The sequence below is a fragment of the Balaenoptera borealis genome, assembly GCF_965194805.1.
Source record: "Balaenoptera borealis genome assembly, chromosome: 3".
In the NCBI taxonomy this organism is placed as follows: domain Eukaryota; kingdom Metazoa; phylum Chordata; class Mammalia; order Artiodactyla; family Balaenopteridae; genus Balaenoptera; species Balaenoptera borealis.
Window position 1 is genome coordinate 93,374,641 of NC_138866.1, and position 26,458 is coordinate 93,401,098.

Sequence of the window (26,458 nt, forward strand, 5' to 3'; positions counted from 1 at the left end):
AATTGGAATGGGATGAAAAGAGTAATATACTCATTACAGCCCCAAAGAATGTCATCTAATTGGTTAAATGTATAGATAACTGCTCTTTCTGTATGATGTTCAGAGAAAACTTTATGGGCTTCCGACAGGTTAGAGCATGGATCGATCCTCAGGTGCCTGTCCCTATCCCCTGCTTTCATCCTGGCCTGACCAGAGCATTCAAAGCAGAGTGTTTTGTTTCTGTATTCCTCTCCTCAAGATGCAAGAAACACGGTAAGTCAGGTGGTGACTTAGTGTCCAAAGACTCTGAGTCTCCTGGCCATCTCTGTATTGTGTATCCTAAAACACAAAACTGGATCAGAAATGGTGTTTAAATCTCACTGGTGCCTCTTGTTGCCTATACTGTGTAGCAGAAAAAATGTTCTGAGACTTGAAACCCCATCTTTGGGCCACAGAAGGTAAAGGAGGTTTAAATGCCTCACACCCACTGCAGTAACTAAAAAGAAGGGTGGCCTGTAGCCAAATGGACTGGGGTTAATGATTATATGAAAGTTACTTGTTATGTGTGTGCATAATGAGAGACTGTGAGCTTTTTATGGTTAGGAACCGGGTGTGTATTTTTATGTCCCTTTTGCCTGGTACCTGACAGTCACTCAGTTTATTGAATGAATGACTGAAGAGACCTGTTCCCTCAAAATACGTAATCTGAGACCAGGTAATATCCAGGGATTGATTTTAGTGATCCTGTGGCTCTCCCAGAAATAAAGAAAAGTGATCTGATCTGGTTTATAGATATAAGTCAGCAGAAAAGGGTTCTAGTGAAAATAGCTCGTGCCAGTTTGTACCAGGTAGGAGAGAGGAAATATGACCACTTGATGAGAACCTTACCAGCTTAAGGCTAAGTCCCATGAGAATTTGCCATGTCATTTAAGAGCTCTCTGCAAAATGCAGTGTGATTACAGATAGAAATTATGACTTGGAGAATCGGGACTTTGATGTCCACGAAGTTTTACTGGTCTAGAAGAACTTGTTCTAGGATAGAAAGCAGTAGACATTTGGTCAGTGAAGTTAAAGATAGGGAGCTAATGAATATGATAAGGCAGATTTACCAGCTAAATTAGTATCGCTTATTTCTTTAGCAAAGTAAGAACTGATAATGGGAGAGACAACTATATTGACATTATTAAGGTCAGTAGTGTCAGGAAAGTTGGGAAGGAACTGGCCCTCTGGGATAAAGCACAGGAAAAGGAGTTATTTAAAAGGAAATGTGTTTCATTTGCATCACACGAGAAACTTTATGGATCTAGGATGGGAGGATACCCACAAAAATGAGTCCCAGAAAACTGTGATTGTGGCCTGGATGCAGAGAAGATGGGCCTACGAGTGGGGAGAGTCGAACATGTTTACCTATAACGCTGAAAAAATAGTGGCTCCTCGTAAGTGGTTGCAGCTAGTTTATGGGCTTTTTTCCAAGAGAGGGAATCAATTTCCTATAGTTATTTTAAACTATTTTCCTAAGTGGATACGTACTTTTCCTTTCTTAAAACATTAAGTTGCCAATGTGACTAAATGGCTGACTTCAGGAAGTTTTTTCCCTGATGGGGTCTGACAGGACTTATGCCAAATGGTTAGAGACTAGAGCCTAGAGATTATTTGTGCTTCAGTGAGAGAAAAGTAATTAGAAATTTGTTTGCACATCTTCTCCACCCTTTATATTATGTGACAAATAGGAACAGAGGCAAGGCTTATATATTGTTAGGGAGAGGCATTTGGTTTGATTCGCTACCACATAATTTAATGAAGGTAAGGGCAATATCCGTGACTAGAACAAACTGGTCCTCATTGATGATGGATATCAAGATGTAAGAATTTAGTTTTTTCATCTTAGTTGATGGTTGATAGGGCTAAATAGAAGAGTTTTTGTGAGCTATGGGAAAGGTGAAATGATTTGAACCCAAATATTGGACCAGTCTTCACCTACAGAAGTGATAGGAGTGTCTTTTGTTACTCATAAGGAGCCTTTTTGAGCACACCTGAGTTAATGCTAACGAGGTGACTTTGGAGTGGGGCCCACACACAGCCTCAGAAAGGGGCTGGTCATCAGAGAGACCAAGTGATTAGACAGTTAAAACTTTCAGCCGTACCCACTGACCTCAAGGAAGGGGAAGGTTTGGGGGCTGGAGATTAAGCTCTAAAAAAATTATTGAACAAAGGGATTTGATGAACTTCTGTGTTGGTGAATGCATCACATCCTGGGAGGGGACACACCCCAGTTCCAATGAGGACAGAAATTCCTGTGCTTGGGACCCTTCTGTTTCTCAGTCTGTGTACCTCTTCATCTGGCTGTTCATCTGTATCCTTTATATTAATATCCTTTATAATAAACTGATAAGCGTAAGTAAGTGTTTCTCTGAATTCTGTGAGCCACTCTAGCAAATTAATTGAACCAGAGAAGTGGGTTGTGGGACCTTCCAGTTTATAGTCATTGGGTCATTAGCATAGGTGACAACCTGGACTTGTGATTGGTGTCTGAAGTGGGGCAGTCCTGTGAAACAGCCTTTAATTTCTAAGATCTGATGCCATCTCCAGGTAGATAGTGTCAGAATTGAGTTAATTTGTAGGACAGCCAGTGTGTGTCCACTTAGAATTGGAATTGCTTGGTGGTGTGGGGGAAAAAAATACATCAATTGACCAAAAAAAAAAAAGTACATATTTAGGTTGTGCAGTGTGATTTTTTTCAGGTTGTCCAACATGATGATTTAATATATGTTGTGAAATGATTACCACAATCAAGTTAATTAACACATTCATCACTTCACATAGTTACTTTTGTGTGTGTGTGGTGAGAACACTTAAGGTCTTAGCAAATTTCAAATATACAATATGAATACTACTAAGTATAATCACTATGCTATCCACTAGACTGGGGACCTTTTTAAAATCCCATACCCGAGACCATAATCAGATTCTCTGAGGGGTCAGACATAGGCTCCAGTTATTTTTAAACTCCACAGGTAATTACAACATGCAGCCAAGTTTGAGAACCCCAGTTTTAGATGCTATCTCACCCCATGCTTCCTCAGTGGGATTTTTTTTTTTTTTTTGGTTGTGTTTTCCCCACACTCCTTCCTGCAATGGGGATTGATTAAAAGTAATTAGCTATTGAGTGGGAGGTAACTAATGGCATTATTTGGAAAGATTGGGTAGGTACAGAGGAGGAATCTTGTGTGAATATATAAAAAGCTGTAGGTCCTATGGTAGTATCAGCTTAGTGTTTGAATTTAACAAGCTTAGGTTTGCTCTTAAAATGATAGCGTGGTAAGATTTGAGAGATGAAGATCTCTCAAGTCCTAGTGGGAAAGTACTGTAGAAATCATTAGGTAACTTGCAAATTAAAGTTGGATCATCAAATTTTAATTCTTGGCTTCACTAATTACTAATTTGTGCCTCTGGGCAAATTACTTAAACACTCTGTGCCCCAGTTCTCATCTGTATAATGGGGATAATAATAATACCTACCTTATAGGGTTACTGTGAAATGAGGTAATGCACATAGTGGTTCATGTGATCATAATCTTATCAGTTTCTTATATCAGCTTATTAACATCATTATGGAAAAAAAGAAAAAAGAGGGAACAGTAAAGATGAAGGAAAGAGAGGGTCCAGATAAAAGTGAGGAAATTTAGCAGAGTCAGAAAACATCAGAAAGCAAGTTGCCATATTTTTTAACATTATAGAAAAAACAGAAAAAAGAAAGCTTTGTGAAGTTAGAAAAGCTATTTTCAAGTATATCTCTAAATATTTAGAAAAATAATTTTATAAAAATATAAGCAACAGAAAAATACTATGGTCAACTCCCATATAAACTTATTATGAGAGAGAGAGAGAGAGAGATAGTAAGACGTGGGATAATATCCCTACAGAAAACAAAATAAAAGCATACTAGTATAACATGCTTGCAAAATAGATCAAAACTGTTAACCTACTGTTTCAGAACAAGCTAGATGAAATTTTTAAAATGATTTAAGATGTGAAAGAACAGCATATATTAGTACTGTATAAACTCAGGAATGTGACAGAAATTAGGGAAGAGATAAAAATTAAAAATTTCAGAACTGTAAACTAGAAGAAACACAAATGTGAATAAACACAAAAAATAATGCCTTAAAGGAAATAGAGGATGAAAGTGAGGATTTTTTTAAAAATTTATTTATTTTATTTATTTATTTTTGGCTGCATTGGGTCTTCATTGCTGCGCGCAGGCTTTCTCTAGTTGCAGTGAGCGGGGGCTACTCTTCTTTGCGGTGCATGGGCTTCTCATTGCGGTGGCCTCTCTTGTTGTGGAGCACGGGCCCTAGGTGTGCAGGCTTCAGTAGTTGTAGCATGTGGGCTCAGTAGTTGTGGCTCACAGACTCTAGAGTACAGGCTCAGCAGTTGTGGTGCACGGGCTTAGTTGCTCCGCGGCATGTGGGATCTTCCCAGATCAGGGCTTGAACCTGTGTCCCCTGCATTGGCAGGTGGATTCTCAACCACTGCGCCACCAGGGAAGCCTGAGGATATTTTTAAACTACATGAAATAGAAGTAAATATTCAAGAGAAAGTATCAAATATTGAAGATAGGCAAAGAAAGTCCAACATATGGATTATAGGAGCTCCTGAAGAAGAAATCCAAAGCACAGGACCAAAACAAATCCTAAACAGGGTAACTCAAGGGGACATTCCTGAAAGTACAATTAAAAAAAAAAATTTGTAGCTAGAGGGAGTACACTGTATACCTGAGACTATCAACTGATAAGCACAAAGACAAGACATTCTAGTAAGATTACTAAACTCTTTTAAAAATAGAAAAAATTCCTTAGTCATCTAAGAAAAAATAACAAGAAACTTATAACGAAAAGAAGTCAGATTATTATCAGACTGACACATGCTTATACCAGAAGAAAATAGGATAATATATTTTAGATACTCAAAGGAAGATGTGAACCAACGATTTTACACTCAGTAAAACTGATCTCCAAGTTTAAAGAGAACAAACTGCTATCAACATATAAGTAGTCAGGGAGTACTGTTCCTATGAACCCTTCCAGAGGAAGCTACTAGAGAACGAGATTCATAAGGACTGGTTGTGAGCATTGAATGTATGGTTGTTTGTAGAACTAGGAATAAATGAGAATTAAAAGGGAGAAGGTGTAATATATAATGGCTATATGCACTGACAATGCAGATACAGTACAACTGAAAGAAAGGAGGGAAATATAAACATATGCAAAATCAAAAAAATTTTTTGTAATTGTAACAGTAGTGGTAGTATTATCTGAGACTCTGTAATGTGGGATAAAACAAATGAGTAATTATGGGGTATTTCAATTTTATCATAGTCTGTATCCTTGAGACCAGGATTCTCAGAGTGGAGAAAAGTAAATATAGATATAATATAGAAGATGGTGAATAAATTCTGTAGTTCTCGTTTTGTGTTGAGGACACACACACACACACACACACACACACACACACACACACACACACCTACTGCCCAGATTATGGGCCTGAAGTATAACACTATTTCCCTCTAAAAGAAACTAAGGCTTCTCAAAGAAATGATTGATTCCAGGTCTGGGACAGAAAGTATGTGAGATGAGTCTGAAATATCTTTTATACCAGGTAACAAAGAATCTATCAAAGAACAGTAAAGTCATAGCAAAGAACACAGTACCTAACTTGAAGAGGCTCCCACTGGCCAAAAATGAGATAGTTTGAGCTTTAATATAGGTATGCATTGAAATCCAAATATGCTTAAATCCTTGAGTTCATAATGCTTACTGTTGGAGGATTGTAGGGAATAAATTCATTGTGTTGAAAACTAGCAAATGAAGAGATTAAACCATTGGATAACCAAATGGTAGATAAAGAGAAGCATCTCTTAATAAACTATTCCTGCTAATAAATGAAAAACAAATGATAGAATATGTATACTTTGCAATCTTCAGTGAATTAATGGATCTAGGTATTGAACACTAAGACTGTTAATACCACAGAGAAAGGCAACTAGATGTTTTGTGCCTCCCAATGAAAGAATACAAATCACCTATTATCTTAACCAAAGTGGTAGAATAATCTGAGTTTGTTAAGTCTCTGGATAAAGTTGCCAGCTTGCAACTCACAATACAGAGGAGACAGGAATAAGTTAAACTGCATCACAAGTTTGCAGTCAGCAAAATTCAGACTGGAAAACCCTAGAGACCTTCAACAGATAAGGAAAATAAAGAGATGGAATGGAATCTTCGGATTAAAAGAGACATATCAAGTTTCTTAAAAATGGGCAAGACAAAACTATAGTGTCTCGGGATGCATAGTTGGTTATTAAAACTAAAAGAAATGCAAGGAAGTGATTGTAATAAATGTTGGGTGATGTTACTTTGGGGCAGGGAGGAGCTTGTGGTTGGAATTGGGCCCACTGAGTGGCTTTTTGGGTGGTTGGCAAAGTATTATTTCTTGACCTAGGTGGTATTACAACAGTTTCCCCCTTATTAATCATTTATTAAGTTAAAAGCAAAAATAAACAAATGGGACCTAATCAAACTTAAAAGCTTTTGCATAGCAAAGGAAACCATAAAAAAAAATGAAAAGACAACCTACGAACTGAGAGAAAATATTTCCAAATGATGCAACCAACAAGGGCTTAATTTCCAAAATACAAGAACAGCTTATACAATTCAGTAACAAAAAAACCCAAACAACCCAATTGAAAAAATGGGCAGAAGATCTAAATAGGCGTTTCTCCAAAGAAGACATACAAATGGCTAATAGACACATGAAAAGATGTTCATATCGCTAATTATTAGAGAAATGCAAATCAAAGCTACCATGAGCTACCACCTCACACCAGTCAGAATGGCTGTCATTAAAAAGTCTACTAATAACAAATGCTGGAGAGGGTGTGGAGAAAAGGGAACCCTCTTACACTGTTGGTGGGAATGTAAATTGGTGCAGCCACTATGGAAAACAGTATTGGAGGTTCCTCAAAAAACTAAAAATAGAGTTGCCATATGATCTAGCAATCCCACTCCTGGGCATATACCCAGACAAAACTATAATTCAAAAAGATACGTGCACCCCTGTGTTCATAGCAGCACTATTCACAATAGCCAAGACATGGAAACAACCTAAATGTCCATCGACAGATGAATGGATAAAGAAGATGTGGTATATATGTACAATGGGATACTACCCAGCTATGAAAAACAATGAAATAATGCCATTTGCAGCAACATGGATAGACCTAGAGATTATCATACTAAATGAAGTAAGTCAGAAAGACAAAGACAAATACCATATGACATCACTTATATGTGGAATCTAAACTATGACACAAATGAACTTATCTACGAAACAGAAACAGACCTACAGACACAGAGAACAGACTTATGGTTGCCAAGGGGGAGGAGGGGTTGGGAAGGGAAGGATTGGGAGTTTGGGATTAGTAGATGCAAACTGTTACATGTAGGATGGATAAAGAACAAGGTCCTATTGTATAGCACAGGGAACTATATTCAATATCCTGTAATAAACCATAATTGAAAAGAATATGATATATATATATAACTGATTCAGTTTGTTGTACAGGAGAGATTAACACAACATTGTAAATCAACTATACTTCAATAAAATTTGAAAAAATAATTTATTAAGTTATCTATTTGTATAGTGTGGTTTTCTGTATCTATGTTTTATTTTACTGTTTAAAAAGGGGTTTCCAAAAAAATATTGTACGTCATTAAGATGCCCCTAGTAAAGAAGTTTGAGCCACTTTCTATAATCAGTTTTTTCATATCATATTTTTGCTTATTATTAATCTATGCTCTGTCTTTCTTGGAGAATATGGGAGCAGCAAGGCTACCACTACCAGTGGAGAAGGAAACACACCAGTTGCTCAGCTTTAATTTCTCCTTTTCCAGAGACTTTTCAAATTGAACCATCCATGATGTGATGGTTCTTTGTTCAGCATATTTCATTCCCCTTCTCCTTTCTCCTTCCATTCTTGTTGGTATGGCCAATGGAATGTTAGTGAATGTAATACAAGCAGAGGTCTTAAGTGCGTATGTGGTTTGGCTGGGCTGTTGTATGATGGTGATTTGCTGTGAGGAGAGTTTGTGCCCGTAGCTGATGCTCCTTCAGTGGCATGCCCTACTCTTTGCTCATTAGGTGGTTGGATAAAGAGAATCTGGTGAAAGTCTCCAGAAAGGAGACAGTGGAGCCACTGGCTAAAAGAAGCTTGAGTCCCTGAATGAGGCAAACTTCTGTTCCCAATCAACCTCCTTGGACTGTAACCCGAATTTACAATAAGTCTTGGGTTGTGTTAAGCCACTGTGATTTTTGGGTTTGTTGCAACACCTAGTATTACCCTGACTAATGCAACTGCATAGACTTATGCTGTCCAATATGTTAGCCACTAGCCACATGTGGTAACCATGCCCTTGAAATGTGACTAGTCAGGACTGAGATGTATTTTAAGTATAAAATAAGCATTGGATTTTAAAGACTTTGTACAAAAATGTAAAATATTAAAATTTTATATTAACAATATTGAAATTATTTGAATATATTAGACTGAATAAAATATATTACTAAAATTTTACCTATTTTTATTTTTAATGTGGCTACTAGAAAATTTAAATATGTGACTACATTATATTTCTATGGAAGAGTGTTATCTTGGAACTAACATTCAACCAAGATCTCAATTTATAGACCTACAAAGATCAAATCTAGAAAAAACAATCAGTGATTATTCCTTCCTTGCTGCTAATCCTAACATTAAATCCATTATCCTTAAACTTTAATGGCAATTCCAAGAGAATTATGTCTTCTTAAAAGGAAGAATTTCAGGGACTTGCCTGGCAGTCCAGTGGTTAAGACTCCACGCTTCCAATGCAGGGGGCATGGGATCGATCACTGGGCAGGAAACTAAGATCCCACATGCTGTGTGGCACGGCCAAAACATAAGTAGTAGTAGTAATAATAATAATAATAATAAAAGGAAGAATTTCCCTCAACTTCTGGAAGAATTTGATATCTATTTGTTCTTGTCTTTGTCTCCTTCCTATGTCTAACTTACCTTTGTCTAAACTGCTATTAATGTGTTTTTCAATTCAGACATAATATTTTTCATCTCTAGAGGTTCCATTTGGGTCCTTTTTATATCTTCATGTTCTCTCTTCATCATGCTCAGGTTTTCTCCTAGTTGCTTAAACATATGGAGTGTAATTTTATTTATTTTTATTTTTTATTTATTTTTTTAAAGAGTATTTTATTTTATTTTTGGCTGCGTTGGGTCTTAGTTGCAGCACACAGGATCTTCGTTGAGGCATGTGGAATCTTTTGTAGTGGTATGCGGGCTTCTCTCTAGTTGTGGCATGTGGGCTTTCTCTTCTGTAGGTGTGGCGTGCAGGCTCCAAGGTGCGTGGGCTCTGTAGTTGTGGCACGTGGGTTCCAGAGCACGTGGGCTCTCTAGTTGAGGCACGTGAGCTCAGTAGTTGTGGCGCGCGGGCTTAGTTGCCCCGTGGCATGTGGGATCTTAGTTCCCTGACCAGGAATCGAACCTGTATCCCGTGCATTGGAAGGCGGATTCTTTACCACTGGACCACCAGGGAAGTCCCTGGAGTGTATTTTTGATAGCTGTTGTAATGTCTTTTTTGAGTAATTCAGGCATCTCTTGTCATTTCTGTGTCTGTTTCAGGGTTCAGAGTGCTAACCATTATACATGGGGCCTGTGTCTGTTTCTATTGATTGTATTTTCTCCTCTTATTGGTCATATTTTTCTGCCTTTTTGCATGCCTGGTATTTTTTTTTTTTTTTTTACATGCCAGACATTGTGAATTTTAGCTTGTTGGGTGCTAGATTTTACTATATTCTTTTACGTGGTGTTTGGGTTTGTTCTGGTGCTTGATTAGGTACTTGGAATCGGATTGATCTTTTCAAGACCTGCCTTTAAGGTTTATTAGGCTTGGTCCAGAACAATCTTTAGTCTAGGGTTAATTTATCCCCCCTAAGGCAACACCTTTCTGAGGATTCTTCCTCTGTGTCACAAGGGCACTTTGGCTGGTGAAACATAAACTATTTCTATCCGCAAATATAGCCATCCTGGCCTCCCTGAACTCTTAGAACTTTTCCTCCCTATCCTGTGCCCTGGAAACTGCCTCCAGGTAGTAAGGTGGGACAATCACAGGGCTTGCCTTGCTTTTGTTCCCCTTCTTTCAGAGAAATTAGAGTCTTTTGCTGGTTGTTTCTCAAAGTCTAAACAAATCACGATTTCATATAATTTCTCCAGCTTCCTAGTTATTTAAGGCAAGAGAGTAAATTCAGTTCTTGTTACTCTTGGCCGAAAGAGGTAGTGCCCTAACCAGATTTTGATTTCATGAAGGACACATTCCTACCCTATTCTAGGGATTCCTGAGGCACTTGATCAAATTCAGTATAAAATTTGGGAAGGAGAGGTATGTGTCACTCTTTGCAGACACAGAACCCTCCTCTATATGTTTTAGGTTTGGCCAGGTTATTAAAGATAATGAACCTACAATTAGGGAGTGCAGTTAGCATCAAAAGGGAGAGCCCCTTATTGTGGCAGCTAAGTGTTGATTAAGAAAACAGAGTGGAGTAGAAGAGGACTTCTTAAATCTTCCCATCAGAGTGAAGCCTCTGAAGACTTGCATCAACAGACATTGCCAGGCAGGCCAGAAGGGCACAAGCAGAGGCCTTTGCTGGAACAACTCCAGGCTAAAAACTCCAGTATCGGCAGTGGTATTTGGGAATGTTCTTTGTGGGAGAATACTGTGGACTTTGAACTACTGATTTGTCTGTGAATAGTAGGTATTTTGGGGAGTGAGGGAGCAGGGGAGAGGGTGGTTGTTTCTCAAAGTTTCCTTCCAAGGACATGAAACTTATAAATGTTGAAAGTATTGTCAGCTCCTGGGCTGTCTAACAGAGTATCGCTTCCCAACCTCTCCCTCAGGTTTCAAGGGCAGAAGTCAGAAAAGTAGGATATTCATGAAGAGTTGTCCCTGTAGTGTCATAGATCTTACCAGTATTGGCATTTTTGTTAGTTTTTTTTTTTTTAAAGTAAATTGTTTCTCAACTAAAATATTTCTTGGTTTAAGAAGTACTATTACTTGTCTGAGTTTCTCTTGGGAAGTTGGCTACCAAAGTCATTGCAGGTTTGTCCTTTGTGCATAGAAGATAAGGAATGGCGTGTGCCATCACTTCCTCTTCTGAGGTCGGGGTGGACATTGCAATCTATCACATCCCTCCTGCCCCTGGATTCAGGACTCAGCTTCAGAATCCTTTCTGCCATAGCACTTTGGGCATCCACTACTAGTTAGTCTGAGTTGCCACTCAGAATGAAACTTATTTGTCCTCTCTGTTTTAAACAGTACAAAGCTGGTTTGAAATATCAGCCTCTGGGACTTCCCTGGGGGTCCAGTGCCTAAGACTCCACGCTTCCACTGTCGGGGGCATGGGTTCAGTCCCTGGTCAGGAAACTAAGATCCTGCGTGCTGCGTGGCACAGCTAAAATAAAATAAAATTAAAATGTCAACTTCCCTCACATTAGGGGGTTCCCAACTTGTATTCTGCAAGCTCCTCTATATAATTTATCTACTATCTATAATGACTTTCTACCCCTAATTGAATCCAAAAGGCCTCCAACAAAAAGTAATTTGTCATCAAAACAACCAGAAAACATTTATTGAGTGCCACTGGGTCAGAGGTTTGTTCCAAACACTATCATGGGCTTAATCTCCCTAAAGCCCTGAAGACAGATATTATTTTCCTACTTTATTGATGAGGAAACTGAGGCTCAGAGAGTTTAAGTGACTTGCCTAAGGTCACACAGATATCTAGCAGTAGAGTTAGGACTTAGATTGGGATTTTATCATCATCCTTGAATACCATCTGCCTGTTTTCTTATTTCCTTTTTTTCTTTCACACCTCTTGGCTTTGGTGAGGAGCAGCTGGCCCTTTGGGTGTTCTGCCAGTAAGAAGGTGCCATAACTTCCGTGAGCAGATTGACAAGCCTGTCACTGGGAGGGTTTTTCTTTTTCTACTGGAGACATTTTGCTTTTTCTTTTCTTGGTTACTTCCAGATTTGGAGCCATTCTGAATGATAAAAGTCCAGCTAGTCTAAAGAAAATTGAAAAATTACAGTAATTTCTTTTTACTTTAGATTAATTTGGCAGGAAATTATATAATGCTGTGATTATTTTATTTAATTGAAACAGGTAATTGTGTAGCCAGAGGAAAACTATGTTTAACAAATTAGTCATTGGTAATTGATTATTCACTGGTATTTTTTTTTGGTTTTGTTTTTTATTAGAAGAATAATCATCACCAAAAATGAGTGATAAGCAGATTAATCCAGGATACATCCACAGATACACACACACACAGGTACATATATAATTATTTAATGAAGTAAAGAATTGTTTCAGCCACATCAACTTGCGATCCTCTTAATATTAAGTTTCTTGGGCATTGTGCCCTGACTGCTCTCAACAGGGCATAGTGTAGAATCCTCAGACCACCCAGGGCCTCAGGACCAGAGGTCAGGGGATGCGTATCTCTCTCTGGGGCAGGGCAGTCTGTCTGAGGCTGGATGTCAGGCTTTACTATGGGTCCAGGGAGGTGCTGTTGCCAGTCTAGAAGCCCGGAGAGGAGAGGGAGCAAGTGCCAGTTGTCACACCAGGCTTCTTATGCTTCTTCCCAGACCTCATACTAGAGAACAGAGGGGGACACAACCTCTGGAGGATTGGGCCTGCAGGAATAGAGCAAGTGGGGGTAATCCTCCCTCCTTCTCTTCCTCCTCCCCTTATTTCTTCCCTTTCATCATTCGAGCACCCTTTATAGGCCAGTTGCGTGCCAGTTCCTGGGGAATGAGACCAGGTCCTTGCCCTTAGGGAGTTCTCGGTTTGGGGGAACTATCCAATGGCAGAGAGCAGTGGTGATAGGGACACAGGTAACTGCAGGAGCCCCACAGTGTGTTCACAGGGGACCTTCTCCTCTGTGAGGGTGTGCAGTGTCCTGGTTCCTCAGGGTACAGAGGAGCTATTACCTGTTACTCTGGATTCTTTCTTTCTAAGTAGGGTGATCATATAATCTGTGGTGGAAACTAAGACACTTAAAAGTGAATGATGTCTTAAATATAATTTGAATTATACAATTTTTGAAATATTCATTGATGAACAAATTGCTTTTGTTATATTGGTGGATTAATAAAATAAAAAACTATTTTCAACAAATTTTGGGGAAAAAAACAACACAAATCTATGTATATCAAAGCAAAAGTTTATGTCTTTACACTGATTATCTGATCATTAAAAAAAATAACATAAGCAGAATTATTTTTCTTGGAACATATTCACATTTCCTAGCCATTTCTGTCCCAAAACAGGTCACTGGTGTTTTTCTGAAGAATGCATTGAAAGATATGTTATTAACTTTTTTCTCAAAGTTGCCTGTAATCTTCTTCAAAGTTGCATTTTATAGTTAATAAGTTTGAAATTGTTGATAATATTCTCTGAAGACCATATGTTTGTTAAATTTTAGCATTTTTTGTTGAGATGTAATTCATATAACATAATATCCCTCATTTTAAAGTGTACAATTCAGTGTTTTTTAGTATGTTAACTATGTTGAACAATCATCACCACTATCTAATTTGCATCAACCCCAAAAGAAACCCTGTGCCAATTAGCAGTTCGTACCAATTTTGCCATCTCCCCAGCCTTTGGCAACCACTAATGTTATTTCGTACCTATGGATTTGCCTATCCTGGATATTTTATAAAAATGGAATCATACCATATGTGGTCTTTTGTGTCTGTCTACTTTCACTTAGCATAAGGTTCATCCATGTTGTAGCATTTAACAATACTTATTATTGTTAATATTCCATTGTATGGATACACCACATTTAGTTTATCCACTCCAGTTGATGGACATTTGGATTGTTTCTACATTTTGGCTATTATGAATAATGCTGCTGTGAACATTTGTGTATAAATTTTTACATGAATATATGTTTGCAGTTCTCCTAGGTATACACCTAGGAGTATAATTGCTGGGTCATATAGTAACTCTATATTGAACTTTTTGAGGAACTGCCACATGGTTTCCCACGGTGGCTGCACCATTTTACATCCCCACCAACAATGCATGAGGCTTCAGATTTCTCCACATCCTCATCAGCACTTGTTATTGTCTGTTATTTTTGTTATATCTAGTGTGTGAAGTGGGTAAAGTGATATATCATTGTGGTTTTGATTGGCATTTCCCTAATTCTGATGATGTTGAGCATCTTTTCATGTGCTCAACATCACGTCTTTTCTGGAGAAATGTCTGTTAACCTTTTGCCAATTTTGAAACTGGGTTATTTGTTGTTTTATTGTTTAGTTATGAGTCCTTTATATATTATGGATGCAAGACCCTTATCAGATGATTTGCAAATACTATCCGCATTCTGTGGGTTGTCTTTTCACTTTCTTAATAGTGTCTTTTGAAAGCACGAAAGTTTTTAATTTTGATGAATCCAGTTTATCTATTTTTTTGTTCGATTGCTTGTGCATTTGGTGTCATATCTAAGAAATCATTGCCTAATCTAAGGTCATGCAGATTTTTCACCTATATTTCCTTCTAAGAGTTTTATACTTTTACCTCTTAATAATACTTTATTAAAAGGTGAAAATTCCAGGACATATGCAAAAAGATGTGATACCAGGACAAGCATATTTTGAGGTTGTCCCTGGCAAACCAAGGATATATGGTCACCCTACCTCTGATGGGCTGGGGCAGAGAGGCAGCTGGGGCAAGGGTTGATCAAATTCATTTCTCTCCTTTACGTTTATTCAAAGACCTGAAAGGACTCAACATTTCTTTGATGCCAAATGGGATCTAGACTGAGTTCCATGGGGGTACAGTGACTTTCTTTAATCTTTTATGTAATCTATAAAGAGATCTTCACCCCCAGGCTGGGCATCCTGAAAAAGGGGGTTACGTGGAAATGGAAGTGAGAACATGCCTAAAATCTACTTCAAATTTTTATTCAAAAATGGATACCCTAGCTCTTGAGAGTTAGTAACATTGCCTCTTTTCATGGTCCCTTCAGCCCTAGGGATTGGTGGCAGCTTGGGTTCATGTTACTGCCAATCTATGGGGTGCATTAATGTACCCTGTTAGGCTCCTCAGCCTTCATCAACTTGATAATCAATTCCTTGTAACAAATTCTCTCATTTGAAATGTCTGGGGTGCTTTCTGTTTTCTTGACTGAACCTTGATTGATTCAGAGCTCTTCTCTATTTTCTTTTTGTCATAATCTTTAGGTGCTTAACGTTGCCCACTTCATTCCGTTATGGTAATCTACTTAGGGTTACTGCGCTATCCCTTCCTGGGTTTTCTGTATTTTATATACCCTGTCCTCTATCTTCTATCAAAACTTGCCACATCAATATTCCATTACATTGTTTTCCAAGAAAACAGCTAGCTATTTGACCTACAGCTGTGCCAAGGTGTTAGGCATGATAGTGGATTACTGTGTATCCTTCTCAGGAATATTTAAACTTTGCATAGAAATGTATGGCAATATGATGCTTTACTCAAAAGAAAGAGTCCCAATGTTAGAATTTTAGGCTTTTCCCTAGGAACTCCTAAAATTTCACCAAGTGTGTGGTGCTTACATTAAGTCGGTCCTTTCTGCTGAGAGACTATCATTTTCTCAAACGGACCAGAATTTGGGCAGCCAGAAATGAAACAAGATGGGCTCAGAGAGACCATAGATTGAAAACAGCAGGAAATTTTCTGTTATTTGTTTTTCTGAAGTGGGCTTCCAAGCAAGGTCTGCTGATCAACAGAATAGCTAAGTCCTGTTCTCTAGGGGTAAAATTGTACCATGGAGGAGGAATTTGGGTTAATGGCTCGGGAGAGGGCAGGGATGGTCAGATGGAGAAATGACAGGGCAGGCAATTGTGTTTGAGCTCCAAAGCAATCAGGTTCTAGTTCTTGTAAAGAACAAGGATAGAAACAGAGGAAGCAGAGGGGAAGCAGAAGCAAATGCGCAGCTTTGTGACTCCTCAACTGCTTCCAGACAGCCTGAGATAGGACTTGCTACAACCTGAGAACAACAGAAACTACTGTTTACCTGGGCAGGTGACAATGACCACACCCCTTTATATGAAGCCTTGGCTGCCTCCCTCCAGGATCAGCCTGCCCTTAAACAGTCATCCAGAAATTCCCCAGGGAAAGGAGTAATGTCAAATAAAGTGACCTACAATGAGGGATTCTTCCAAAACCCGAAAAGCCGTTACCCAAAATAGGCATCCAACATAGTCATTTATGACTTGCCATAAATACCAGCACTAGCAATATTATCTTCATATGAGGAGTTGACTTCATAGTGCTTTAGAAAGTTACAGCATTATAAATATCTACGAATATGTTATTTCATCTGCTTCATAATTTGTCTGCTCCAACAGAGTTCTGGCCAATTTTAGAAGTTTCCATGTAAATATATGAATATAGTGGTAACAAGATAATGAAAACAGAACAAAATGAGGTCAAGTATCACATTTTATCCACAAACATTATGATAGAATGAAATTGTTTAATGGGTGACTAAAGTAAATTGTGTGTGTGTGTGTGTGTGTGTGTGTGTGTGTGTGTGTGTGTGTGTGTGTGTGGTGGAAGTGGGGTGGGGGGAAATGATGTGTGTATAGCCACCAGGCTAAAAGAGAGAAAGGATGCCTAAATAGGGAATGCAAGGAGCAGACATCTTTAGAACCTCTATTTTCCCCCCCTCTGGTTAATGGTGTTCATCTTTAGAAATGATTTGGTGGTGACCTAACAGACTAGACTCAGCACATTTATGTACATACAAATTTAAACTGGCACTTTAACAGTAACAAAAAATGTTACTTTATAACACTCAGTGCCCTGTGACACATCTGGAAGTGTGCCATTAAAGGAAATTAATTCTGAAATGGAGTTGGTTCCCATCTATTGTCACTAAAAGTCATTTAGGTGGAAGTGAACAGTGTGGGGTTGACTCTGTGAAGGTGTTAATTAAGGGAGCAAATAAAGAAATGGGTTAACAATTATTGCTCATGCCAGTTTCCTGAAAAAAATATGCCTGGGGTCTGATCTGTGATTCTCTCTTCTTTCTTTGAGTTTGGAATCCTCTCCTGCTCCCAGTTACTTTTCCAGCTACTTGAGATTCTCTGGGGAACCTTATTGATGGCTTTGGTTCCCAGGTATGCTACAGGTTTGGAGCTGGCAGATTTCAGGTTGAGGAGTTTCAAGTTCAATACCCAGGAGACACATCGGAGGGTTCAGCTGCTGTTTGAATGTCCATGTTGTATAGGTAAATTGGTGACAGGGTAGATTAAAAAACCACTGCTTAGTGGTTTGCTGGCAACTGATTTCCTCCAGACTTCCTCTCAAAGGCTCAAAGTGAACTCAGTAATATTATTTCTAGGAAGGAGTGGAAGTAAAGGTGGTAAGAGTATTGATTTGAGACTAGGAGAGATGCCTAGGTCTGGAAAACTTGGTTCTTCCTCCTCCTGAGACTTCTGTTTATAAGGGCAGGAGATGTGGCTTTAGAGAGCAGGTATCTGCCATATAATCTGCTTTGGAAGTAAGCGGCAACAAAGGGGGAATGAAAAAAAAATCTAATTTACCATTTAGTCTAAAAGTAAACAAAACTATACCTTATATCTAACCAATTCTTTAAGTTTATTTTTATTTTTTATTTTTTGTAATGTGGTAGCTCCAGGACCACTTTGGATAGTGAATACCAGTGACCAGCACCTTTTAAGTGCCTCCTGCCTGAGTGTTTGTTCTCTCTTGTCCTGGTTTCAGTGGAAACTCAGCAACCTCTGGGCCCTTTTACAAAGCATAATTGGGGCTTACAAAGAAAGAAGATGGAGTTAAGAGCATTCACAAGTAAATTCACCCAACAACTGCTATAAGGGGTGTAGGTAAGCACACACCAGATATTCAGGAAGGTTTGAAGGATGAAGTGAGATGCAGTGAGCTTATTATAGAACCTGGTGGAGCTCAAGGAACAATTTCTGAGATAAACATCCTTATTCAAATGCCACAGACACACTGTTTCCCTCAACAGAGAGACTTGAGGCCCAGCAGTTTTTATGCTAGAGCAAAAGATCTGGGTCAGAATCAAAGTTTTAAAGACTTTTTATTGAAGAAGTTAAAAGATTCATTGGCCAGCAGCCAAGTGTAGTCTGATTTGTTTGCATTTCCTCTGGGAACTCACAGGCAAGCAAGGAACTGGCCAGCCACGACTGTGAGGGTTACTCACTCCCCTGTGGGCCTTTTCTCCCTGGGCATTTACAAGGTGGGGGAGAGAGCCAGGGGAACCCTTTCCTCACAAAGGCCCAGTTCAGCAGCCCAGTCAAGCTGCAGTTCTCTTCAGGGTAAAGAAGCCTGCAGTCTCCCCTCCCATCAACCCAGTGTTTATTAGTCCACAAGTGAGACCAACATCACTCAGAGGGTGAGAGGCAGTGAGGGGAGAGACGGGAGGCGACATGTCACCACTTCTCTCTACCAGTCATGGTCAGAGGACCTGCTCCAGGCTCAGAGGCATCAAGCATGCATGCTCATGGGCTGGTTTTCCTTGTTCAAGTTCTTGCAGGTGTTAAGTTTTGCCAAGAATCTTTCAAACAACCCTACTGTCCATAGTTAACTCAGAGAGCTTGGGGGAAATTTGTTGACAGAATTTAACTTTAAAAAAATGAAAAAAAAAAAACCAACAAACCCAAAACTTGTTATGGTTTTGGGATTTAGAAAAGAAGGTGCTGGTATATCCACACGTGTGTACACACACACACACACACACACACACACACACACAGAGCATGAAGATCCCTCTCTTTTTCTCAGGAATTTGATCATATTGGTAGAAAATTAGGCAAAAATGTAACAGGATATATGACTGCAAGAAGATGGAGGAGGAGTTGAGAGATTTAAAGAGGTGGGTCCCTGGTTCTCTGGGACCAATAAATCCTGACATGTGGCTGATGCCCCTTGCTGAGGAATTCATGACCTCTTCAATAGTCTGAACACCCAGGTAGGGGGTGGAACAGGAAAACTGGAGGTCCTACTTGTATAGATGTGCTAGGGCATGGGGTGAACAGACAGGGGACCCAAGGGTGAATGTGCCAAGGAGGATTCTGGGAAGGTAGTGGAGTAAGAAGCAACAGGAAATGTGTTTCCCCACCTAGAATAACAATCGCACTGGCAGAATTTGTCTTACATAACTATTTTGGAACTCTGGAGTTTATTGAATAAGGCTTGTCACTTCCAGGGGAAGACTTGGAAGGTTAATTTTGGTCAATTTCCGCTCTTAGCACAGTAGTAGCTACCCATTCCCTATCCCCAGCCACGTGGCAGGCAGCTGTGCGCACATCCCTGTAGCATCTTACGTACAGCTTGCAGGAACCAAGGTGGGCAAAAAGGACCCTGTCTTCCAAATATCGGGGATCTATGCTCTGATCACTGATTGCTCCTTCTGATCACAGAGGTGCAGGTGATCATTGTCGTACCTCCCACCATTGCTGTAAGTCCCTCATCTTCCAGCTGATGTGACTTCTAGGGGATTTAGAGAACTGGCACCTTCCCCTCTTCATATTTCTCTTTTTTCCTTTTTGGGAGCCAGGTATCAAAGACAAGGACATTCAAAATCACCTTCATATATGGGGAAAATTAGAAAGTGACTATGCATGCCCAGGGAAAAGTGCAAGCTCAGAAAGGACCTGAGAATACCTTAGGTTTATAGCTCAGGCTTGGCACAGAGACAGCCTATGACAATAAAACAACAACAACAACAAAAACAACAAAATCCAGCAAACTCTGGGAAAGGGGAAAACCTGATTTCCAAAGTTAACACATTATTAGATTCAAATGTCCAGTTTTCAACAAAAAATCATCATCCAAGGATCCTATATCTGGCTAAACTTTCCTTTAGAAGTGAGGGAGAAATTAAGACGTTCCCAGAAAAACAAAAGCTAAGGGAGTTTGTTACCACTAGACCTGCCCTGGAAGAAATGCTCAAGGGAGTCCTGCAGGGTGAAATTAAAAGACACTAGGCAGGGCTTCCCTGGTGGCACAGTGGTTAAGAATATGCCTGCCAATGCAGGGGACACAGGTTCGAGCCCTGGACTGGGAAGATCCCACATGCTGCGGAGCAACTAAGCCCGTGTGCCACAACTACTGAGCCTGCGCTCTAGAGCCTGCGAGCCGCAATTACTGAAGCCCATGTGCTTCAGTAAGCCCCTGTTGCTCTGCAACAAGAGAAGCCACCGCAATGAGAAGCCCGTGCACCGCAATGAAGAGTAGCCCCTGCTCACTGCAACTAAAGAAAGCCCATACACAGCAACGAAGACCCAAGGCAGCCAAAAAAAAAAAAAAAAAGACACTAGGCAGTAACTTGAAGCTGTATGAAGAAGTAAAGATCTCAAAAGCAGTAAATACATGGGCAATTATAAAAGCTAATATTAATGTAACAATAATTTGTAACTCCGCTTTTTGTTTTCTACATGATTTAAGTACTAGTACATTTAAAAGAATTATTTGTTTATGTTTTGGGGGACACAATGCATAAAGATGTCATTTTATGACATCAACGACTGAAAGGGGTGGGGTCAGAGCTGTAAAGGAGCAGAGTTTTTGTATGTTATTGAAGTTAAACTGGTATAAATTCAAATTAGAGCATTATAACTTTAGGATGTCAAATGTAATCCCCAGGGTAACCACAAAGAAAATAGTTATACACAAAAGGAAATGAGAAAGAATTTTAACATTTCACTACAAAATATCAGCTAAACACAAAAGAAGAAAGAAATGCAGGAAATGAGGGACAAAAAGCTATAAGGCATATAGAAAACAAGTAGCAAAAGGACAGAAGTAAGTCCCTCCTTATCAGTAACTACTTTAAATGTAAATAGATTAAACTCTCCAATCAAAAGACAGAGATTGGCAGAATGGATAAAAACACATGATCCAACTATATGCTGTTTACAAAAGACTCACTTCAGATCCAAAGACACAAATACGTTGAAAGTGAAAGGATGGAAAAAGATACTTCATGCAAATAGGAACCAAAACAGAGCAGGAGTGGCTATACTAATATCAGACAAAATAGATTTCAAATCCAAAAATGTTACAAGAGACAAAGAAGGACATTGTATATTGATAAAAGGTTCAGTACAGCAAGAAGATATGACAATTATAAACATTTATGAACTTAATAGCAGACCATCAAAAGCCGTGAAGCAAAACCTGATAGAATCAAAGAGAGAAATAGATGGTTCTACAATACTATTTGGAGACTTCCGTACCCACTCTTCCTTACACTTAGCTGAATCCGCCCCCCTTCCCCCCATGCAGAGGCTGATGAGGCTTGTCTTCAACACAGAGGATGCTTGAGGCTCAACCTGGTTCAGCATAATGAGTCTTAGTCATGGGTGTCATCAGGATTTGTTTGCTCTGAATCTACAATCATAGGGCAATTCCAATATTGAGAAATTATTGTTTATGATATTTGGTGGGGGAGGGGTGAGCCACTTTTATATTGCTAGTAAGGTGAGTTGGGGTTGGGAGGTGATAGCTAAAGGGTACCAGGTTTCTTTTTGAGGTGATGAAAATGTTGTAAAATTGACTGTGGGTATGGTTGCACAAAACTGTGAATATACCCAAAGCCACTGAATTCTACACTTTAAATAGGTGGATTGTATGTTACGTGAATTATATTTCAATAAAGCTATTTTTAAAAAGGTGAGTTCACAGACTTAGAGAATGAACTTATGGTTACCAGTGGGGAAGGGTGGGAGGGAGGGATAGACTGGGAGTTTGGGATTGACATTTACACACTGCTATATTTAAAATAAAATGCCTAAAAAAATAAATAAAAATAAAAAGGTGAGTTCGCAACACCAAGGTGCATGGAATATCTTGGTGAAGATATGTATTAAAGATTATTCAAACAATGCGGGGGAAGGTTTTGAGAATTCCATAAAATGTCCCATTTGTTGGGGGAATGGCTTTATTAATATATTTTAAAATAATTCTGATAGTTTCCCATGATATTTGACTCAAATCGGTAATGACTTATTCATGACTTTGCATATTACCCTGTTATCTCTACAGAGATACATTACTGGAGTTGGACACGTTTCAGCTTGAAATGTATGTCTTAGTAAAAGATCAGTCCTAACATTGAATAGCAGTGGGCCCCTGCTAAGCTGGTGACTGGCTGGCTACCTGGGCCCACATTGTGCAGTTCACTGGTCTTTGTGGTTTTTACCTTGCATTTTCTGGCTTAAAGCTTTTCCCTTCTGAAATCACGAATTTAGATCTACAGTCAAAAATCTTTTTTTTAAATTGAACTGTAGTTGATTTACAGTATTGTGTTAGTTTCAGGTGTACAGCACAGTGATTCAGTTTTGTTTGTTTTGCAGATTATATTCCATTATAGGTTATTACAAGATATTGAATATAATTCCCTGTGGTATACAGTAAGTCCTTGTTCCTTATCTATTTTATGTATAGTAGTTTGTATCTCTTAAACCCATACCCCTAATTTGTCCCTCCCACCCTCCCTCTCCCCTTTGGTAACCATAAATTTGTTTTCTATGTCTGTGAGTCTGTTTCTGTTTTGTATATACATTCATTTGTATTATTTTTAATTTTTAAAAATTTAATTTTTTAATTTATTTTTATTTTTGGCTGCATTGGGTCTTCGTTGCTGCGTGCGGGCTTTCTTTAGTTGCAGAGAGTGGGGGCTACTCTTCCTTGTGGTGTTGCGTGGGCTTCTAATTGTGGTGGCTTCTCTTGTTGTGGAGCACGGGCTCTAGGTGTGCAGGCTTCAGTAGTTGTGGCTTGCGGGCTCTAGAGCGCTGGCTCAGTAGTTGTGGCGCACGGGCTTAGTTGCTCCGCGGCATGTGGGATCTTCCCGGACCAGGGCTTGAACCCATGTCCCCTGCATTGGCAGGCGGATCCTTAACCACTGCGGCACCAGGGAAGCCCTGTATTATTTTTTAGATTACACATATGAGTGGTATCATATAGTATTTGTCTTTGTCTGACTTATTTCACTAAGCATAATATTCTCTAGGTCCATTAACCCCTAGTAGGCCTCATCATTTGCAAATATTTTCTCCTATTCTGTAGGTTGTCTTTTCATTTTGTTGAAGGTTTCCTTTGCTGTGCAAAAGCTTGTAAGTTTAATTATGTCCCACTTGTTTATTTTTGCTTTTATTTCTTTTGCCTTGGGAGACTGATCTAAGAAAATATTGCTACAATTTATGTCAGAGAATGTTTTGCCTATGTTCTCTTTTAGGAGTTTTATGATGTCATGTCTTATATTTAGGTCTTTAAACCATTTTGAGTTTATTTTTGTATATAGCTTGAGGGAGTGTTCTAATTTCATTGATTTACACATAGCTGTCCAATTTTCCCAACACCACTTGTTGAAGAGACTGTCTTTTCTCCATTGTATATTCTTCTCTCCTTTGTTGTAGATTAATTGACCGTAGGTATGTGGGTTTATTTCTGGGTTCTCTATTTTATTCCATTGAACTGTGTGTCTGTTTTTGTGCCAGTACCACACTGTTTTGATTACTGTAGCTTTGTAGTATAGTCTGATGTCTGGAAGGGGTTGGCCTCCAGCTTTGTTCTTTTTCCTCAGGATTGCTTTGGCAATTCTGGGCCTTTGTGGTTCTATATAAATTTCAGGATTATTTATTCTAGTTCTGTGAAAAATGTTATGGGTATTTTGATAGGGATTGCATTAACTCTGTAGATTGCTTTTGGTAGTATGGCCATTTAAACAATATTAATTCTTCCAATCCAAGAGCATGGAATATCTTTCCATTTCTTTGAATTGTCTTCAATTTTCTTTCTTTTTTTTAGTTAATTTTTTTTTATTTCTTGGTTTACTTTTTTTTAATATAAATTTATTTATTTTATTTATTTATTTTTGGCTGTGTTGGGTCTTCATTGCTGCGTGTGGGCTTTCTCTAGTTGTGGCAAACGGGGACTACTCTTTGTTGCGGTGCGTGGGCTTCTCATTGCAGTGGCTTCTCTCGTTGTGGAGCACAGGCTCTAGACACGTGGCCTTCAGTAGTTGTGGCACACGGGCTCAGTAGTTGTGGCTCATGGGCTCTAGAGCACAGGCTCAGTAGTTGTGGCTCACGGGCTTAGTTGCTCCACGGCATGTGGGATCTTCCCGGACGAGGGATGGAACCCATGTCCCCTGAATTGGCGGGCGGATTCACAACCACCACGCCACCAGGGAAGACCCTCTTTCTTTTTTAAATTTTTATTGGAGTGTAGTTGATTTACAATATTGTGTTAGTTGTCTTGAATTTTCTTTATCAGTGTTTTATAGTTTTCAGCATATAGGTCTTTTGCCTCCTTGGTTAGGTTTATTCCTTGGTTTTTTGATTGTCTGTTTTTGTTTTTGTTTTTACTTTCTGTACTCAAAGATCTTGAAGGGAATCATTGAGGTGTCATTTCTCAGTCCATTTGGAAGTATTGCTTCATTTGAATAATGAATAGCTTCACTTCTAAGAAACATACAATATAGAAATGCGCAGAGCTTCTTCCCTCTTATGATGCTCGGAATGTGAAATTTTGGAACTGGAAGGATTCTTAGAGACCTTGTGCAACTCTCTGTTTTTACAGTTGAGGAAACAGGCCCAGAGAAATGAAGTATTGATATAAGGAAATCACCAGGTATTGGGCAAGCTGAGACTAAACCTCCTGACTCATGGCTTGTTTCATATTCTATACCTTCTGCTGCCTATGAAAGCTGAAAAGAAAATAAAACCCAAAATACTCATCTCCCTGGTCTCCCCAAACCCAAACTCAACATCCTGTTTCTAAAATCAAGTTGTAACTGTTTCTGAATCACAGAGCAGGGGTAGCCCCATCCTATCACTGAGGAAGTATGACTCTCTCAGCAGGGAAGCTGCTGCTCTGACAGTTGGAAGGACCCCACTTACCCCCCAGGGACCAGCCCACAAGCTCTTCCTTCACAAGTGACAGAGGCTGGAAGAGTGCTCTCTCCCTCCATAAAGTAGGCTAATTGCGGCTTCCTTGCTAGCCTCTGCACTCGCTCTGTGCCAAGCTCTGGCTCCCACCCAGCTCCTCCTTAAGGCGGAGCCAAACCCCAGACTCCCTTGTCCCAGGAGCTGGTCCAGAAAGGCCTTAGAGTCAGCAAGAGGAGCTCTATACCACAGCCTGGGGGACCCTGGCTGCCCAAGCTCCAGCTTCCTGGGTGAGTGGCCAGAGCTCTCCTCTGTAGAGACCTGCCCCAGCTCAGCAAAGAAAGGACAAGGTAGGGAAAGGACAGGTTAGTAGTGTCACTGAGGAATATATGAATATACCACTATACCAATATAATGAGAATATACCAGTGCTGGAGGTAAGGTGTGAAAGAGAGCTTGCTCTGGCTGACCACTCCTTCTTCTGACACTGGGAGGAATTCTGAGTGTCACGTGCCTTACGTTCAGACAAGAAATAAGCTCCTGGGATCCTGGGACCACACAACTGACGCCTGGACCTCTGCACTCCAACAGGTGCTGCTGGATTGGGAGAGTATGAGCAGGTGCAGGTGACTTTTCTTCACAAGGAGGTTTTGCAAGTTTTCTCCACTCTTCCCTTCCTTGGGAGGAGTAGTGCCTGGTGTGTCCAGTGATGGCCTCTCTTGTGCTTTGAGATTTATTATCAGAATTGCCAGGATGGGTTGGTCAATTCTTTGATTACTTATGGTAGCTTTTTCTGGCCAGTTTTCAAAGGGAAGGCAGGACATGTGGGATCCCACCTCTTTCTGTAGAAGGCCTATGTGTCCCCCAGACACAGGTTCACCCCTCAACCTTTGAGCCCCAAAAAATGAGTCACCGTCAAGGGCAGGGTGACACTCATTCATTCTCTGCAAGTCTATACTTTCATATGTTGTAGCAACATTTCTCAAAATGAAGAACTCATGGACGCCCAAGCTATGCCTGCAGACCCCTAGGGGATGCCCAGGCCTAGTTAGAGAAACGCATTAAGTTAAATTCTTTTCTTTTCTTGATCAATCAGCATGAACAACAGTGTAAACACAAAGAGAAACTCGGACCCTGAAGACAGATGGCACCACGTGGCTATAAGGTAGTCATCCGTATGTGACTCAGAAGGTACTGAGGCTGATTTTGATATTTTAAAAAAAATATTTATTTATTTGGTTGCGCCGGGTCTTAGTTGCGGCACGCGCGATCTTCTTTGCTGCGTGCAGGATCTTTGTTGCAGTGTGCGGGATCTTTAATAGCGGCATGCGGGGTCTATTTCCCTGACCAGGGATCGAACCCGGGCCCCCTGCATTGGGAGCGCAGAGTCTTAACTGCTGGACTACAAGGGAAGTCCCTGATATTGATTTTTTT

General features: G+C 39.7%; 1 protein-coding gene across 12 annotated transcripts in view; it reads left to right on the forward strand.

Annotated features, from left to right (window-relative positions):
• AP4E1 (adaptor related protein complex 4 subunit epsilon 1) overlaps window positions 1-26,458 on the forward strand; it is a 151,374-nt gene that overhangs the window by 65,827 nt on the left and 59,089 nt on the right. For 6 of the 12 annotated variants that reach the window (XM_082387895.1, XM_082387899.1, XM_082387896.1 and 3 more), the window contains one exon: window positions 129-7,671. In XM_082387895.1, the coding sequence (XP_082244021.1) occupies window positions 129-353 (225 nt within the window). In that variant the 3' untranslated portion in view covers window positions 354-7,671. Of the gene's footprint in view, window positions 1-128; window positions 7,672-22,492; window positions 22,699-26,120; window positions 26,256-26,458 lie in introns of those variants that run through there. The other 6 variants (XM_082387906.1, XM_082387904.1, XM_082387903.1 and 3 more) reach the window with 6 other exon arrangements.